Here is a 16,372-nt window from a genome sequence, read left to right as displayed (position 1 = left end):
GAGAAAATATTTCAAACACAGACTAAATAAGCAAAAAAATTGATTTGTAAAACAAGAATAAGACTAACAGAATAGACGACTCTTGTAAAGTAAGAGAACTTGAAATGCCACCACGATAAAAAAAATTTAAAATACTTTTCTCTCAATGTGTTCACCATGGCTTCACCTGTAGTAAATAATGAGCACATAAAAATAAATTAATTGCATTATGAGATCAAAAGTCACTCAATCATGTGCACAAGTCAAATGGCTAATTTGGCTTAGTAAAATTCTATAAATAAATATTTTTGAGAAGTAATTTATCGTTGCTTATACATACCTAAATCTTTGCCTACATATTTCATGTCCACTAAAGCTCTTACAACAAATATTAAACAGAAAGAACTGGGCGATTTTATAATTCTAGTTTATTTTCATCGTAAGTATAAAAAATAAAAAGAATTGACATGTATGCAATAAATAATTAAAGACATACTATTTTATATAAATACTGGTATAAATACTGGTAGTTTTGAATTCAAAAAGCAAAGACACTGTTTCATTGGTTAGACTTTCCACAGAAAGATATTACAGCCCAGTTTCCATTTAACATCCAGTTCTTGTCCTGTTTTTCGACCGTTTCTTTCTGACCAGCAGCTAACCCTGCTATCAAGTCGGCCTTACAGGTGCGTAGTGCACATAAAGGTGTGGGATGAAACCCTCGTAAAGTGACTTCAAATGGTGTGGTTGGATTCCAGTCTAAATCACCAAGAAGTTTTCTATAATTCAAGTCCCCTTTGAAAAACACGATTTTTGAGTCTTTAAAACGCTCATAGAGACTAGATGCACTTGTTTTCATTTTAGCAAAGTCATAAGGAATGGTCCAGAAATCTTCAACGGTAAACATCCAGGATTTCTTTTCTAAACGCTGCCTCCACAGTTCACCAAAGTAAGCCATAGAAGGTCTTGATGATTTAACAAGAGAATCAAATGTCCACTCAAAGTCACTGCTGGTGACATCAGAGACGAACCATGGCATTGCTTTCCCATGCATGCGGATACAATCCGCCCATCCACACATTAGAAGAACTTCAGCTAAACAGAGGTCGGTTACAAGTTCAAATCCGGCATTGTCCAGCACTATGTCAATGGCTCTGTCCTTGACATTTGACCTCAGACAGCTCAGGACCTGCTTTGTGTCGTTGACCAGAATGTTGGGCTCCAGGTGGTGCAGCTGATCAAGGATCGACTCGGTCTGCGAGTTCTCCTGAGAGGCAGAGATGGACAGGTCACAGCGATTTCCCCATAAAGCAATCTGAAATTTCAATCACATATTTCAATAATAAATTCATTTTTTGGGATAGTGGTAGAAGCAAAGTAAATGAATTTTTAGTAAATCTTACTATGATCAAGTACATGTAAAATGCAAAAATGAAATACCAGAAAATAAAACAGGGTGAAAATGAACTTGATTAATATGATTTTTTCAAACAATATGCATAGCCTTGCAAAAACACATTCTATTCAATCAAAGAGTTTTGTTAGGATCATCACAGTTGTACATATATTCTTCAGTTACTAAAAATAAACATGATCAAATATATATTATATTAGATACCACTACATTACAAAACAAAAGCCACACACCTGCAGAAATTCTCGCAGATATTCCTCTTTATCGTCATCTGAGGCAGATGCTGCCATCTCCGAGATTTGTCTCAGGTAATGTAATAACACCTCAGTAGCTTCCTCGGAATCTGTGAAGGCCTTCTTCTTCTGCTCCTCAAAAGGATCCAAGTTGTGTAAAATTGTACTACATCATGAACAACATAATAATTTTTTTTTTCCTTCCAACTGTCATAGTACCATTAATGTGCTGGTAACATGATTTAAACATGAGCTGGTAACATACAATTTCATATACCGGTATATACATGTACAACATTTTGATTTTCTTTTTGTATGCATATACATAGGAATTGTGTAATTAAATTCAATAGTACCCCCACCCAACCCCCATCCCCCATAGTACCATACTTGTAATACACAAAAAATGTGAACTTTTTAACTTAAGCATATAAATAAACCAGATAATCCATACCATTGCGCTATGGCCTCCTGTATTCTGCGATACATGTAACACTCCACATAGAGCCAGGGAGATACGAACCACTTGGGCTCCCCACCCTCCCTCTGGGTGAGCTCAGCCAGAGAGAGGTTCCAGACCTCTGTGTCAGGGCCATTGTCCTTCAGGGGCACCAAAGGTTTGTTGGTCTGTAGCTCATTCCTTAATTTGGATATACAGCCTGCAATGAACTTCAGCTCCTCGGTGGCATCCTTAAATGAAGGAGAAGAACAATCAGTTTGCTTGAAAGGGAGATCTGTAAAACATAGATTTTAGTTTCAGAATAGTTCCCTCTATGGTAAATGAAGGTAATCAAGGGATAAGATATATATTTTTAAAAAAATTTCATGTCAATGTTCCTTACAATGATTTTTACTGTTTGCAGTGCACACGGTTAATGGTGAAAATGTAAAGAGTTCATATTTTACAGTGATGTTAATTAAAGTGCCATGAATTCATTTATTAATCTGATGGCATTTCGGACTTGTAATCATCCTCACAAGCCAAGAAATTTTGGCTCACCCCAACTATCCGTTTGCGAGGAGCAGTGTGAACTGAATGTCAATCAGATCCACCATAAAAATTTTATATGGTTTTCAGCCAGAAACTGTTACTGTTATATTTAGTAAAGAAATGAAAGCAGAAGTGAGCAACTTGCTCAGAGCAAGCTCACACAGCCCACACCACAGCATAATTTGACAATGCTACAGATAATGAATGGCGAGATTTAAATTAAAATACCTGGTACACAAAATAATTCAATAAAAGGGCATATGGTAAGTCCCAAAAATTAATCACATCAAACACTTTCTCAGATATGCACATTTTTACTTTTGTCTTTAACAACAAAATTCTAAGTTCAAAATGGCAAACATTTTCAAACTGCTACTGTGTTAATGCACTGCATATCTAATTTTGGTGTAAATATAACATTTTTTTATACCTCTCCATGGATATCTTTGACAATTGTTTTCTTCCTGTAAACTGTGTCTGCCACTTTCGACAATATTACAGGAAGGCGGTCTCTGATAGTGAAATATGCAAAAGAACTGAAAAGAAAAAGATACCGTAATCAACAGCTTTAAAGCTTCTTATAAGGTAAATGACTATTTACAAAATAATGGTTTGGAGACCCTACCTGCTACATGCAAATAACTGAATGAAGATATTTTAATGCATGTAAAAAACAGCTTGACTGAGCAAAAGGTAAATACAAATTTATAATAATTATCATAAATTTGGTGGGGAAAAAAGGTATCACTGTAAATCATGCTTGGAAAACAAACAAATTAACCCAATTTTAATCACTCTTAATTAGTAATAGTGTGCCATATTTTGAGGATCATGAGGCAAAAAGAAATATCTATTTGAAGCCAAAGTAAGAACTGCTAAGTATATGACGAATCAAAGAGTTTTTCTTTAAGATATTTATATAATAATTTAATGTCATAAATCACCTGCATTAATGCAATTTAATAAGATCATTTGCAATGTTAGAATGTGCATGTCACATGATTAAAAAGAACATATGACGTCACAAGAATGCGTCAATTATAGTGTTGAACATCGTTTTCAATTTACATAATTATCAATGATTAAAGAAATACTCCAGGTAAACATATTTCTCCGTTCATTCAAACGATACCGCTTTTCAGTCATCTAAGCTTTGGGGCACCATTACATTCTGCGTACACCTAGTTTATCCACTGTTAACCAATAGCATATCCCAAGATAATAATGCAGCACATTCGATCAATTTTTAAAAAAAATCACATATACCTGTGAAAAAAATGCAATTGAAATAGCTGATAGAGAAAATTTTCAAGCTATCCTCATTGACAAATTATCAGTTTTCACTCTGAAAACTTCGCAGGAACGAAAAAATTTCTTACAGAGATTTATAATGGGGAATGTTTACATCTTTTTTCCATTCGGAAGTCTCTCGCAATACCTCGCGCAATTTTTCAATGGGTCTGCTGCAATACAAAACCCCCGTAGACATCACAATACCACAATGCCGTGTATTGAAACCTGATTAAATAGCTAGGGGGCGTTTCAACGGAGAAATTTTGGAAATTTTTCATACTTTTGAATGAACATTATGTGAATCCTAAGATATTTATAAATATCGAGTAATCAGAGACATGAATAACAGGTTATTTATGTCTCTGGAGTAATTAAGCAAAATGTGAATCGAAGATATCTTGGGATAGATAATAGTGTGTTTAGCTCATTTTTGTGATATTTGGAGCGCTATAATTTGGAGTGCCATTTACATAAGCCAAATGGCTGAAATACAGTTGTAAAAACGATGTCTTCCAACGATTTTATCGATGAAAATATTTGCAAGTAATTAAACATGTACTTTAGAATATTTTTCTAGTCATTTTTAATTGAGAACCTTTTGTTCTTCGCAGAAAGTGGTTCTGGTATATTTTCTTCCATGCCTGTATTCTGTTGATCTGGGTCTCATATTTGTTTGAAATTATGAGAATATATCCATTGCTTTAAGCGCTGAAATGATTACTTAAGTCTGTGTCGCGGTAGAGCTTTTTCTTGACTGCAGAACTTGTTGAGAAAGCATGTTTATTTTTAACATTGAGCAATGGAAAAGTTGTTGGTTCTTCACGAGAACAAACAATATATAGATGAGTGTGCCGATATTCTTAACGAAGAATGGAAGAGGAGCAAATCTGCAAGGTACATTTTGACTATCTCAGTGGAGATTCGGCTTGATTTTTAATTTTATACTGTATTTACTTTTCTTTAATTTTACTCGATTAATACGTTGCTACAGGTTGGGACCAATCTCCAAAATGGGATATACAGTCGTTTTACCGATAACGAATATTTGCCAGTATCGAATAATTTTTTAGAAAAACTTTTTGTTAAAAAAGAAGTTAAGATTTTAAAAAATCCAAGCTAGGTTATTATAATACAGAAATAAATATTCTACCTGTGTATGGAGTTGTTTTACATTTGCACGATTATTTACCGTATTATTTACAAATTAAAAAGGTGACCCAGCTGGAGATATGAACTGCTGGAAGTGCAAGGCAGAAAAAACGAAAGTGTGAAAACAATTAAACCTAACTAACCTAACCTGAAAATAAATTTGTTCTTGAACCCTTTTTAGTGGACAATTAGTAATTATAATCCATTTTATGAGATTATGCATCATATCAAATAATAATTGAGCTTTGAATGAAATTACGACTTCAGATAGAACTACGTGTAGTTTTCCTAGTATCGGTTCAATGCGACAGAAGTATTATTTGGCTGGATATATTGATAGATATACAGGCAAAACAAAGGGAAATGGCAACTACTTATCATCAATTACTATTATTAAGTGTTTTTATGAAAATTCAATTTCATAAAGTAACGCAAAATGAAAACTGTTTAAGTCCAGTTTTGATTTGACGGGAATACTGTAGGATAAAAATAACAATCATATTATTTGTTTAGAAGGGCAAAGAAACGTGATTTAAACAAAAAATAAAAACATTTGGAATTCCGATAATAATAGTTGCAGGCACATTGAAACCGCATACTGATTCGTTACCAGTAAAATGACTGTAATAGCTCGTTTTGGGTATAATAGCCCAAATGGGATATAAACATGATAAATATAAAGTGCAAAAAATAAAAAAATTTGATTTTGAAATTTTTGATATAAATCAGCATTAATGTGAATCAAATGCAACAACTTTTGGTAAAGAAGTTTTTCTATATGTCCAGTCTATAGTTTGTAAGATTGATCCCCAAGAAGTTTTGGATATACTGAGGGATCAAATCAATCTCAGTAATAGAACAGCTACAGAAAAAGTTGTTTACCAAAAGTTGTTGTATTTCATCCATTCTAATGCGGATTTATATCAAAAATTTCAAAATCAAATTTTTTTATTTTTTGCACTTTAAATTTATATCCCATTTGGGCTTTTATACCCCAAACGGGCTATTATATCCCATTTGGGAGATTGGTCCCAACCTGTTGCTATACATACATGTATACTCTCTTCTCATTATATCGTGGGTTCTGTTGTATTGCGGTTTGTTCCAAAAATAGGATTCACGTTTTCCCCCGATTTTCCACAAGGAGTTCATGCACCAACTTCAGGATGAGTGAAAAGAAGGTTGTCAAATATATTGGCAAATAAATTTTTCTCGCAAATAAAAATTTTTCCAGAGAAAAAGCAAGTTCAAAATTCCACAATGTATCTGATAAATAAAAAGCATCATAAAATGTATATTTCATTCACTAACCAGTTTAAGTGACTTTGCTTTCATGAAAAATCATATTTAAATCAAATTCTGAAATTAAGAGTACTATTCTACTGAAACATTTTCACAGGTTGCATTCCTTAGAGAAATCTTGTGATAGTTTTCCTACCTGCCTCATCTTGCTTGGAAACATCCATGGAGTGAACACTGTTGTAGCTCACTGCAGACTCTCAAAAGTTCAAGGAAAACCTGATTCAATTTTTGTGGAATCAGGTAGTAGATTGTTGCTATTGATTACCGTATTTGATAAGAACATAGTAGGAAGTGTTTAAGTTGATAATTCATCTCAGCATTCATGATCCATGACTCGGTAAAGCTGGGTTTTAACAGAGTGAAATTCATGTCCTTTAATCTTCATACACAAACTATCACAACAATGATTTTGTTAACATAAATTCAGTGTTCTGATGAAACAAAAATGAAAAAAGTTTGTTAATATCAGTATCTTTACTACTCCTTCTATAAAGCAACAGAGATGAAAACTTGCATTTATAATGATCCTATAAAAGTCAAATCATACTGATATGCCAAAAAAAAAAAAATTCATACATATATTCAAATGTTTATTTCCATTAATGTATTCTCATTTCAGTTGTAGTTAGGAAAGATTTGCGTGGTAAGGGGTATGGAAAGAAAATAATGCTGCAAACAGAACAGTTTGTAAAAAGGTTGGGATTAAAGAAGTTCCTCCTGAAGTTGAAATATATTTCAATATATTTACATGTATTTATATCACAAGTTCTTGCATATAAATTCTTCCATTAATAATGAATATTTTTAACTCTGTTTTGTAGAAAGGGAATAACAACACTTTACTTGAGCACACATGACAAACAGGACTTTTACAAACATTTGGGCTACACATTTTGTGAACCTATTGTCAGTTTTGGTGTGAACACTGACCACTTACCAGAGGGCTTTGTAAGTACAGGCACATAAAGATTCATTAACATACATGTACGATTTAAGAAACTGATATATGCATATACCCAGTTAAGAAACTATCTATGCCATGCATATATTATACATGTATGTTGTAAAAGTAGAGTAAAAATATTTGAATGGGCATAATTTGATATTGTTTATGTCAATTGTGAGTTATTGTTGATACCAGTTTTATTATTCGCATTTCAGCTACAAAAATTTCTGCTTGATACCACCTCTGAGAACAGCAGAGGCAAAGATCCAATCTCCTTGTCAACAAATCAAGGACCGTCTGTAGTATCTGCCCCCGCAGCTCCCCCACCTCCTCCCCCACCACCCATAGGGGGATTTCTCAAAGGACAGTCAAAAGTAGATAGGTGGGACCCCAATGCAATATCTTGGATGAAAAAAGATATCTGATGTGAGAAAAAGTTTCTTATACATTGTATGTAATCCCCTTTTACTCTGTACTTGAATTAGAGCCGTTTTAACAAAAGCTTGGACTTTGGGTGGGTCTAACTACCAGTGTAGATAGTTTACTCACCAAAACATGCTGTGAAATATTGACCATTCTTTTAATCCACTAAGAACCATTTTAACAGGAACTTGGACTTTGTAAAGTTGTGTCAAACAGCATTATGACGTAGCCCTGTCTATTTCATCATTGGCCACTCAGCCTTGGCTCTTTGAAATCAACACAATTTGTATGGTTTTTTAGCTAAGACTATGCAATTGGTGCATATTTTGCTCTAATTCAGTGTCATTTTTAACTGTTTTGACACAAGAAATAGGTAGCTATGTCCTATTGAAAGTCCAAGGTTTTGTTAAAATGGTTCTAATAATCACAGACTTTAAACAATGTACTGAAGTACTGAAGGGAGTTGACTTTATCGATTATCATTTATTTTAAAATCAACTTATCTTGCATGGCAATTAGTTTCCAGTCTGTATTTGAATTCCGCTTTTTTTTATTTTATGAATTTTTAGACTTTTCCGACCAGAATTTCAAGAAACCTCATATGAATCATGTTGTGTTATATTTAAATATAGATTTCAAACTATGTATTAGTAATCGAAACAACTCTAAGAATCATATGGATCCAGGCACTATTGATATCGAATTCTAGTCTCGTTCAACCAGACGCTCGACTGTCTCCATTAATCTCTGACAAGCAAGAGAGCCTCTCTGCTTGTCGGAGATTTACGGAGACAGCAGAGCGTCTGGTTGAACGAGACTTTATTAAACTCTGGCGTAGGAACACGAGACTACAAAAATATCTAAATTGTTCGTATTATATAAAATCTGACTATTTTCAAAGTGTTTATAGATAAGTTTCCTTGAAAAACAATGCTTCAGCATACATTACGGTACATCAAATTTTTCCATTATTTTCAAGAACTAAGTCTTGTCAGCGGTGATGACTTGTGCTTAGGTCTAAACTCTGTTTCACTTTCGGTTTTCCAGAGTAAGTGCATAGGAGAATTGATTAAAATCAACTCCCAAAAATCAGAAGTTTTTTTCCCCCAAGAACTGCTCTATTGTGTGAAATTGATTTTATTTCAATTGAAATATACAGACCTGGATGAAGGCGGGCAAGTGTCATTGCATACAATGTATTCATATCTATTAACCAGTGACTGGACAGTTAACCATGAGTAGACCCTGCCTTCATCAAATCGGAGTTTGTCATCTACTGCCCAAAGTCCAAGCTCTAGTTAAATTGGTTCTAATGACCCTTTCCATCCCTATGGATTGTTAACATTCTTCCTTTTATGTGCAATATCTCTTATGTATAGATGAAAGGTGCTTTAAAATAGTCTCAATTTAACACATTCAATCTTTTACAAATAATCAGGTAACAATGTTAAACTTTTTACAAATTTGTATACTTAAAACTGAATAAAATATTTATTTGTACATTTCATTGTTTTATTACAATAATCATGAATGAACACAGTTAAAAACATATCATTTTGCACATAACCAACAAAAAAAACATTAGTTTAACCTAACATTTGATGACTTAGCTAGAGATTATCAACCCTCCAAATATGCAAGAATACCATATCACGAGTCTCTTAAAGTATCACAAAGTTTTAAAACTTCAGCCTCCAGTTCAAACAGATGGGGATCATGAACATGGGGAGAAATTTTTCTCATGGCGTCTGCTAGATTTAACAAATATTCTATGTTTTTCCCGCTTGGTCCCACAGAGGTTGTGATTTGTCTGGCGATGTTTGTCAGTGGTGCAGGTCCTAGATAATTACTATTAGATTCTGTGGCCAGGTAAATTGTCAACTGGAATGGTTCTGGTGTGTCATCATCAGGGTGAAATAACTCAGTGACTGATGAGTAACCTCCTTTTTCCCTGTGATCTAGATGAGCTCTCACTGACTCTGCATCATCTTTTGCGATCTCATAAGCTACTCCCCACACTTCATCCTGAAAGGAGATCATCCAAAATAACAAAACCACTCTTGCTAAGGCCTATTTAAAAAATTGTGTGTTTAGGGTAACACTGATGAAAAAATTAGGTTAGGTAGGAAGGGAATCTTTTTTATTTTATCATATTTTTTTTCTGCATGAATCCTAAGAATGTATGTTGGTGTCATATTCAATAATGGGTTTTTAATAGAAATAATATAAAAATCACAATTGGATAAAAATAAACATCTAAAAATGGTAGGATCGAGGCATTTTTGTAGGTTAGGTCGGGTTACCCTAAACACACAACTTTTTTTCAGGCCTAAATAGATGCACATTAGCCAAAACTCAGTTACCATTTAAATGAATAAAAATTGCTGATTTTTAGACATCTACCTTCTAGCATGATATTTTGATACTGTATAAGAAGTATTCATGTTTAACTAAATTAAAATTTTTTTTTAAATGAAATTTTGAAGCTGTTAGGGTCCTTTCCTGACCCCCTAGGGTCATGATTTGAAAACATTTACATCTACTATATATCAGAAAGCTAATGAAAATTTTAGTTATCATGGACTACTTGATTCAGGAGAAGATTAAATTTCCTCATCGGATCTTCATTATTTCTTGATTATCGTCGGTTAAAGAACTGGCCTTTGTTTTGAACAAACTTTCAAAGCTCTTCCCCAAGAATGTTTTGAGCCAAGTTTGGTTATTGAAATTGGCCAAGTGGTTCTTGAGAAGAAGATTTTTAAAACACCCAACCTTATTTTCAATTTTTAGCTCACCCAGATTAAGTCTGGGGGAGCTTGTGCTATACTCCGGGTGTCGACGTTGGCGTCCAGACCTGGTTTAAGTTTTTGGTGCAGGACCAGTATCTAAGTTACCGGTATTTCTTGTCCTATCTTCAATAAACTTGCATGGATGATGCATCTGGACCTACTTTTGAACTTGAAAGAATTTGATGCTGAATCTGGGACATGAATGCTGTAGGAGGTTAAGGTTTTTTGGGGCTGGTTAAAGTTTTTGGAGAAGTAACCCTTAATAGCCATTTCTAAGTTTCTACTGGTCCTAACTTCAGTAGTAAATAAATAAAAAAAAAATAGTAAGAAATAGAAAACAGTTGTAAAAGATAAATAGAGAATAGAGAATATAAGTTATAAAACTTGTTTATCAGTTGTTGTAACATACTAGAAGATAAAACTCAGTTGATATGAGAGAAAAAAGGTAAAAATTACCCTTTTCAAAATTTACCAAGTCCAACTTTCAAGTAGGGATTGGTGTGTCACACATTTATATTTGGGGAAGAGCAGACAACTTATACACATGTAAATAAACAAAAGAAATCAAAATATTAAGAAATAAAACTATTGTAACAAAAAGATTTGGAGAAGGTGATTTAAATGCTATCTCACCTCTGGATCTTCCGACTTTATTAGAGTGACAACTCGGCCGGGCTGTCAATGAAGAAGAAAAATATCCAAGATGTATGTTATATTTAGGGTATGCATGTACTAAATACAAAATTTTGTGTATCAACTCGTTAAATATTTAAGAGTATTAACTAACAGTCTACTTTTTTTTAAATATGTGTCTTTATATTGGTCAATAGAGGCTGCATGGTCATCAAATTATTCATCAGGGCTGAGTTTTACAAAAGAACTTATACGACAAAGTCGTAAATATTTACGGTCTCGTAAAATTATCTTTAAAGAAAAATATCAACATAAAACCATTTGTTTACAAATATTCCGATTCCCATAATTGTATTTTCCAGCCATAAGAATAAATCATTGATTAGTTTGTTATTAATTAGTATTCATTAATTTGGTCGTGTCTTACATTCTTTTGTAAAATGCAGCCAACAACTTCTTCAAAACTTTAAACATAAATTTTCATTAAGTTAAGAAAAAATCCAAATATTCTAGCTTTAATTTTGGATGTTTTTTGATATCTTTATCTAGAGCTCTTCTTCACAAGGCAATTAAATAAAGTCTAAAAACGACCACATCCATCAAACCTATGGCACGCCAAATTCACAAACATCAGCTAATCATAGTTTCACAGTCGATAAACTAGGTTTAATGGTTGTAAACTATAGTTTACTGACAGAAAACTATAGTTAACGACGATAATCTATGTTTTACATCTGTAAACCATAGTTAACGTGATCATCTGTGTTTCAGAAGTGTAAAAGTATCATTAACACTGAAAACAACCATTTGCTATTGCAAAACATAGTTTATCTGATTAATATAGTTTCAAGAGTGTGAAACTATGATTAACAACTCTTAACCATAGTTAGCGAATGCAAATTATAGTTTACAGATTTAACAGCCAAATCTATTAACATTACTTGCAGACAGATAAATTTAGATTATCATTTGTAAACTATAGTTTACAACTGTTAAATATGGTATTGCAGATAAAAACTAAAGTAATCGTATCGTTAATTTATAGTAAACGAATCGTTAATAAACTGTTAAATAACAATAAACTATTGTTACTTATAGTTAAGCATCCATAAACTATAGTTAATAACCATAGATAAACCTAGTTTATCATCTGTGAAACTTTATTTAATGCCGTTAATCTATATTTTACATCTGTAAACCATAGTTAACATGATCATCTATGATTCACAAGTGTAAAACTATCATTTACACTGAAAACAACCATTTGAGATTGCAAAACAAAATTTATTTAATAAATATAGTTTCAAGAGTGTAAACTTTGATCAACAACTCTTACCCAAAGTTATTCATGTCTCTATTGAAATATAGTTTTGCAGATGAAAACTATAGCTAGTGAATCGTTAATTATAGTTTGCGGTTCGTAAACTATAATTATCATTCGATAAATCCAATTTATCATATGTTAAACTATGTTTAGCTAATTTTTGTGAATTTGGCATGGCACACAAGCACTTTAAATGACTTTACAGTATTGGAATAAATTGTACAATATAGATTTCAATCATTCTTCACGACACTCAATGTAAATCGGTTGAGTAGATCGAGTGTTCTAATCAATCGTTTAGCAGGGTGATGAAACTGCAACTTGGCTAATAAATCTGGCACCAATGAACATGATGAATCAAGAATTTATTAAATTTCAGCGTAAAATTTGTTTTACCAAGGAAAAGGTTTAATGAATGTAGGAGAAAAATCACGAGATGTTCCAGTATCTGCCATGCCAAGTTAACAAAAGAATAAGTATTTAAAAGCACAATACCAGTCTAGAATTTTCTATTTAGGACATGATTGTATTTAGGACAATCCCACCTTTCCCGGGACCCCGCGATGATCCGTGCTTCCCTGCCAGAATCTTCTCTGGTACCCCTTGATAAACCCCACCACCTGTCGTTTAACTGGGAAGTCCACTTTCCATATTAGGGATCCATATCCAAAGACCCACATGATTTTCTCCGCAACGACAGTTTGTCACGCACCGGATGTTTACAACAATCAGCTGTGCGGACTATTTAACGAAGGCCCCGAATTCGCATACGCTAAAGAGCGGAACCATATTCCTGGGATCACTGGAGCTTGAGGACATGACCGACCCTCCCTCTTCCATCCTTCCACCCTCAAGTATAGACCCTGGGTCCTTACTTATTTTTCATTAAAGTATCCCTTAAAGACATGTCTAATAATAGGATACTTTTATAAAGAAAAATAAAGAAACAAAGAGTAAAGATTCGGGGTCTATAGTTGAGGGCGGGAGTGGAAGGGGTGTGGGTCGGTACTCAGGCACCTGTGGTTGGAATCGGTACGAGTCACGCTAAAATCATTGGTTTTGTAGAAAATAAACCCTTGTGATAAAACCCCGGGAACATTTTAGCAAAAATTATGATTTAATCTCTGATTTAATATACCAGTCATTGTTCATATCTAATTTTCTAGTATTATATTTTTTACGTAGAGACAGTATAACCTTTCTTTCGTTCTTAACCGATAATCTAATCTGAACAATCTCGCCAGCTACAGATTAGATATAATCCTAATCGAGGACCTAAACAGCTATAAAAGCAGGAAGTTATTTACACCCCTGCCTAAAAGTCTATAAGATATGTAGACTCTGAAAGTCCTGAATGAGCAATAGACAAAATTTAATACAATGCATTCAGTTATACAGATGCAGCACGTAAACCATTGAAATTAGATTCTTTTAGCCTGTTTACCCAACGAAAAGAGTAAAAAAAAAAGTTATATGTAACCAGTTAGGCCTAATGTATAATTTACGTGTTTTGTTTGTGTAGATTTGAACATACTTTTTTTTTTTCAAAATTAAATGCAAGTTATAATTGATAGTTTGGTTAATTAACTATTTAAAAAAAAGAGACCCATGGGCCACATCGCTCACCGATTAACAATATACATAATAAAATCAGCGTTGATGAAGTCATATCCAGAATATCGGGACAATGGCTGAGAATTAAAATAGATTCTGTGTTAAAGATTTTCAAAATGCACTTATGTTGAGCCCCTTTTTACCTGGATGAATTCATAGGTATATAACATATTGAGATTGCATGCCATTTTCAAAAAGATCTTAAACAACTGTTCATTAAATGTAAAACCTACATCAAACTTTGAACCCCTTGTGTGGCCCAAGAATAATTAAAGACCATGCACAGTATAAACAACTTATAATCAAGAAATGTCAATACACTTGCTTAATAGTAATAATACTATATATTTTTTGAGAACTTGTTTCCCATGTAAATATTGACACCCCAATCCCCATTGTGGTCATCCATTTTTATTTGATTTTTAAAGAATTCTTTTCATATATAACACTACATACAAGTTACAGCTTTTCTGGTTAATTGATTTTCGAAAAGAAGATATTTCTAAGATACCAACAAATTAATAATTCTTAATAATATCCCCCTGAAAGAGGGCGTTGCCCTTTATTCTAACTGACTTGAACCCCCTTCACCTAAGAATGCCTTGTGCAAAGTTTGGCTTAAATTGGCCCAGTGGTTCTAGAGAACAAGTCGAAAATGTAAAAAGTTTAAAGACGGACACTGGACAAAATGTGAACAGAAAAGCTATATTGACGCTTAAAGGTTAACTATTTTAACACTCCCTACTCTTTTGCAGCAAGTATTCCCAAAATTTAAGTCTTAAGAACGAAATTTATTAACGTCAATTTATTCTAAAACAGACATCAGAACGGCTGACGACCGGTTAGAACTTTGATTGTCCTATCGATTACCTATAAACCATTGCACACAAGCTACCCATGTAGAGGATAAGAACTTTGTTATTGATTATAATTAAGAGGTTCTCACGGGTCCCTGTTGGTGATAAATGACAGTTGGTTTAAACTACCAGTAGCGTTTACTTATTGAATTGAAGAAGGGGTTTAAATATTGGTTACTAAAGTCTTAAACTCCGGTGTTTAGACAGCGGTTGTAAATCTTTTCCATTTAAATGAGACTCAACTTGTTGAATTCTATAAGAACGACATGTCTCTGTTTACTGTTTACAGAAACCAGCAATGATACAGGCGTTCAGAATACTGTGCCGATGTCGGGGGACCAAGGTTCAAACCCGCCTGATGGCGCTAGGCAGCATCTTTTGCATGCTGTATTTCCTGGTGGTGACTTTTACAGTGACGGCGCTTGCGTGGTTTGAGATCTTGCCAAACCTGTACCCACACAAACCGGACTCCATCACATCCCATAAAATTGTGATCTCTTTCGTCTTCATGAACGCCATGGGGAACTGTGTCCTTATTCTGGGAACGGATACGAGTATCCACCGACTAAGTCAAGAATTGAAGAAAAAAGTACTGAAGACCAAGGAATTCAAAAACTGCGCCGTGTGTCACGAAGCTGTTCCCGCCAGAACTCATCACTGCTATCTGTGCGAGGCTTGTGTTCTGAAGAGGGACCACCACTGCTTTTTCATGACCGTCTGTATAGGGTACTTTAACCACAGATACTTCGTGATGTTTTGTTTCTACATGATGGTGGGAACATTCTATGGCATGTTTCTGATTGTGATGTACCTGAAGTTGCTGTTCAACACGACATTTTATGGACCACAAACCTTCATTACAATTATATACGATTTAGTTTATGGATTCTTGACAGAACACTATCCCAACGAGAAGTTCTTGTTTCTGGTAATCTTGATGTATTGTTCGCTGACTGCTGGGATGATTGCAGCCTCGTTGTGGTTCTGGCACGTGCTCCTTGTGATTTCTGGGCAAACGACACACGAAGCAAGAAGGGGTATAGCCAGGCATACGGGGAAATCCTACTATAGAAACTTTGTCGACATATTTGGGAAGTACTGGATATTGTCTGTCTTTGTTCCAGCCCCATTACCAATGTACTATGACCCTTTGTTTGAGGATTACCAAAAACGCAATAACAAAAAAGAACATGGTGAATGTAAACACGATTAATAAGGTTTATGTGCAATGTTTCTTGTCAAAATATGTATATATATATATTTTAAAATACAGTCATAATCTTATAATTACTGTACGACTTGGAACTCTTTGAGAAATGTCAGCAGCTTTAGGACGACATTAATTGTATTTGTTATAGAAGCCAAAAAAAACGTCATAACCTGGTCGTCGGGACATGTTACTCGTTCAAAAAAATAAATTAATCA

The 16,372-nt window shown here is 33.9% G+C and overlaps 3 protein-coding genes across 5 annotated transcripts; 1 reads left to right on the top strand and 2 right to left on the bottom strand.

Moving 5' to 3' along the window:
* Nucleotides 1-500: 500 nt before the first annotated feature.
* On the bottom strand, nt 501-4,632 carry LOC128175377 (damage-control phosphatase ARMT1-like). Its single transcript, XM_052840943.1, has 5 exons — nt 4,506-4,632; nt 3,048-3,153; nt 2,081-2,316; nt 1,627-1,792; nt 501-1,294 (listed from the first exon to the last, which is right to left on the bottom strand). Exons 1-5 carry the CDS (start codon nt 4,547-4,549, stop codon nt 539-541), a joined length of 1,308 nt encoding a protein of 435 aa, XP_052696903.1. The 5' UTR covers nt 4,550-4,632; the 3' UTR covers nt 501-538.
* On the top strand, nt 4,630-16,238 carry LOC128175379 (N-alpha-acetyltransferase 80-like). 3 transcript variants are annotated; one of them, XM_052840949.1, is made up of 6 exons: nt 4,630-4,804; nt 6,459-6,601; nt 6,981-7,056; nt 7,183-7,309; nt 7,523-7,733; nt 15,237-15,375. In XM_052840949.1, exons 1-5 carry the CDS (start codon nt 4,710-4,712, stop codon nt 7,730-7,732), a joined length of 651 nt encoding a protein of 216 aa, XP_052696909.1. In that variant the 5' UTR covers nt 4,630-4,709; the 3' UTR covers nt 7,733; nt 15,237-15,375. The 3 variants fall into 3 exon arrangements, with proteins under 3 accessions (XP_052696909.1, XP_052696908.1, XP_052696907.1); XM_052840948.1 differs by lacking the exon at nt 15,237-15,375 and having other exon boundaries at nt 4,631-4,804; nt 7,523-9,230; XM_052840947.1 differs by lacking the exons at nt 4,630-4,804; nt 6,459-6,601; nt 6,981-7,056; nt 7,183-7,309 and having other exon boundaries at nt 7,593-7,733; nt 15,237-16,238.
* Nucleotides 9,240-13,341, bottom strand: LOC128175380 (putative glutathione-specific gamma-glutamylcyclotransferase 2). Its single transcript, XM_052840950.1, has 3 exons — nt 13,022-13,341; nt 11,153-11,194; nt 9,240-9,755 (listed from the first exon to the last, which is right to left on the bottom strand). The coding sequence occupies exons 1-3, from the start codon at nt 13,154-13,156 to the stop codon at nt 9,381-9,383; spliced, it is 552 nt and encodes a 183-aa protein (XP_052696910.1). The 5' UTR covers nt 13,157-13,341; the 3' UTR covers nt 9,240-9,380.
* Nucleotides 16,239-16,372: the final 134 nt, after the last annotated feature.

The sequence above is a fragment of the Crassostrea angulata genome, chromosome 3 (assembly GCF_025612915.1).
Source record: "Crassostrea angulata isolate pt1a10 chromosome 3, ASM2561291v2, whole genome shotgun sequence".
Taxonomy (NCBI): domain Eukaryota; kingdom Metazoa; phylum Mollusca; class Bivalvia; order Ostreida; family Ostreidae; genus Magallana; species Magallana angulata.
The sequence above is the reverse complement of the archived record's forward strand: the minus strand, read 5'-3'. Positions and strand labels throughout refer to the sequence as shown.

Coding starts and splice junctions, on each gene's coding strand:
- LOC128175377 (XM_052840943.1), bottom strand. CDS start 4,549: ATGGAAGAAAATATACCAGAACCACTTTCTGCGAAGAACAAAAG. Junction 2,317..3,047: donor TCAAAGATATCCATGGAGAG/GTATAAAAAAAT, acceptor CCTTCATTTAAG/GATGCCACCGAGGAGCTGAA. Junction 1,295..1,626: donor ATCTGCGAGAATTTCTGCAG/GTGTGTGGCTTT, acceptor TTGAAATTTCAG/ATTGCTTTATGGGGAAATCG.
- LOC128175380 (XM_052840950.1), bottom strand. CDS start 13,156: ATGTGGGTCTTTGGATATGGATCCCTAATATGGAAAGTGGACTTCCCA. Junction 11,195..13,021: donor ATCGCGGGGTCCCGGGAAAG/GTGGGATTGTCC, acceptor CTTCATTGACAG/CCCGGCCGAGTTGTCACTCT. Junction 9,756..11,152: donor TAAAGTCGGAAGATCCAGAG/GTGAGATAGCAT, acceptor ATCTCCTTTCAG/GATGAAGTGTGGGGAGTAGC.
- LOC128175379 (XM_052840947.1), top strand. CDS start 15,246: ATGATACAGGCGTTCAGAATACTGTGCCGATGTCGGGGGACCAAGGTT.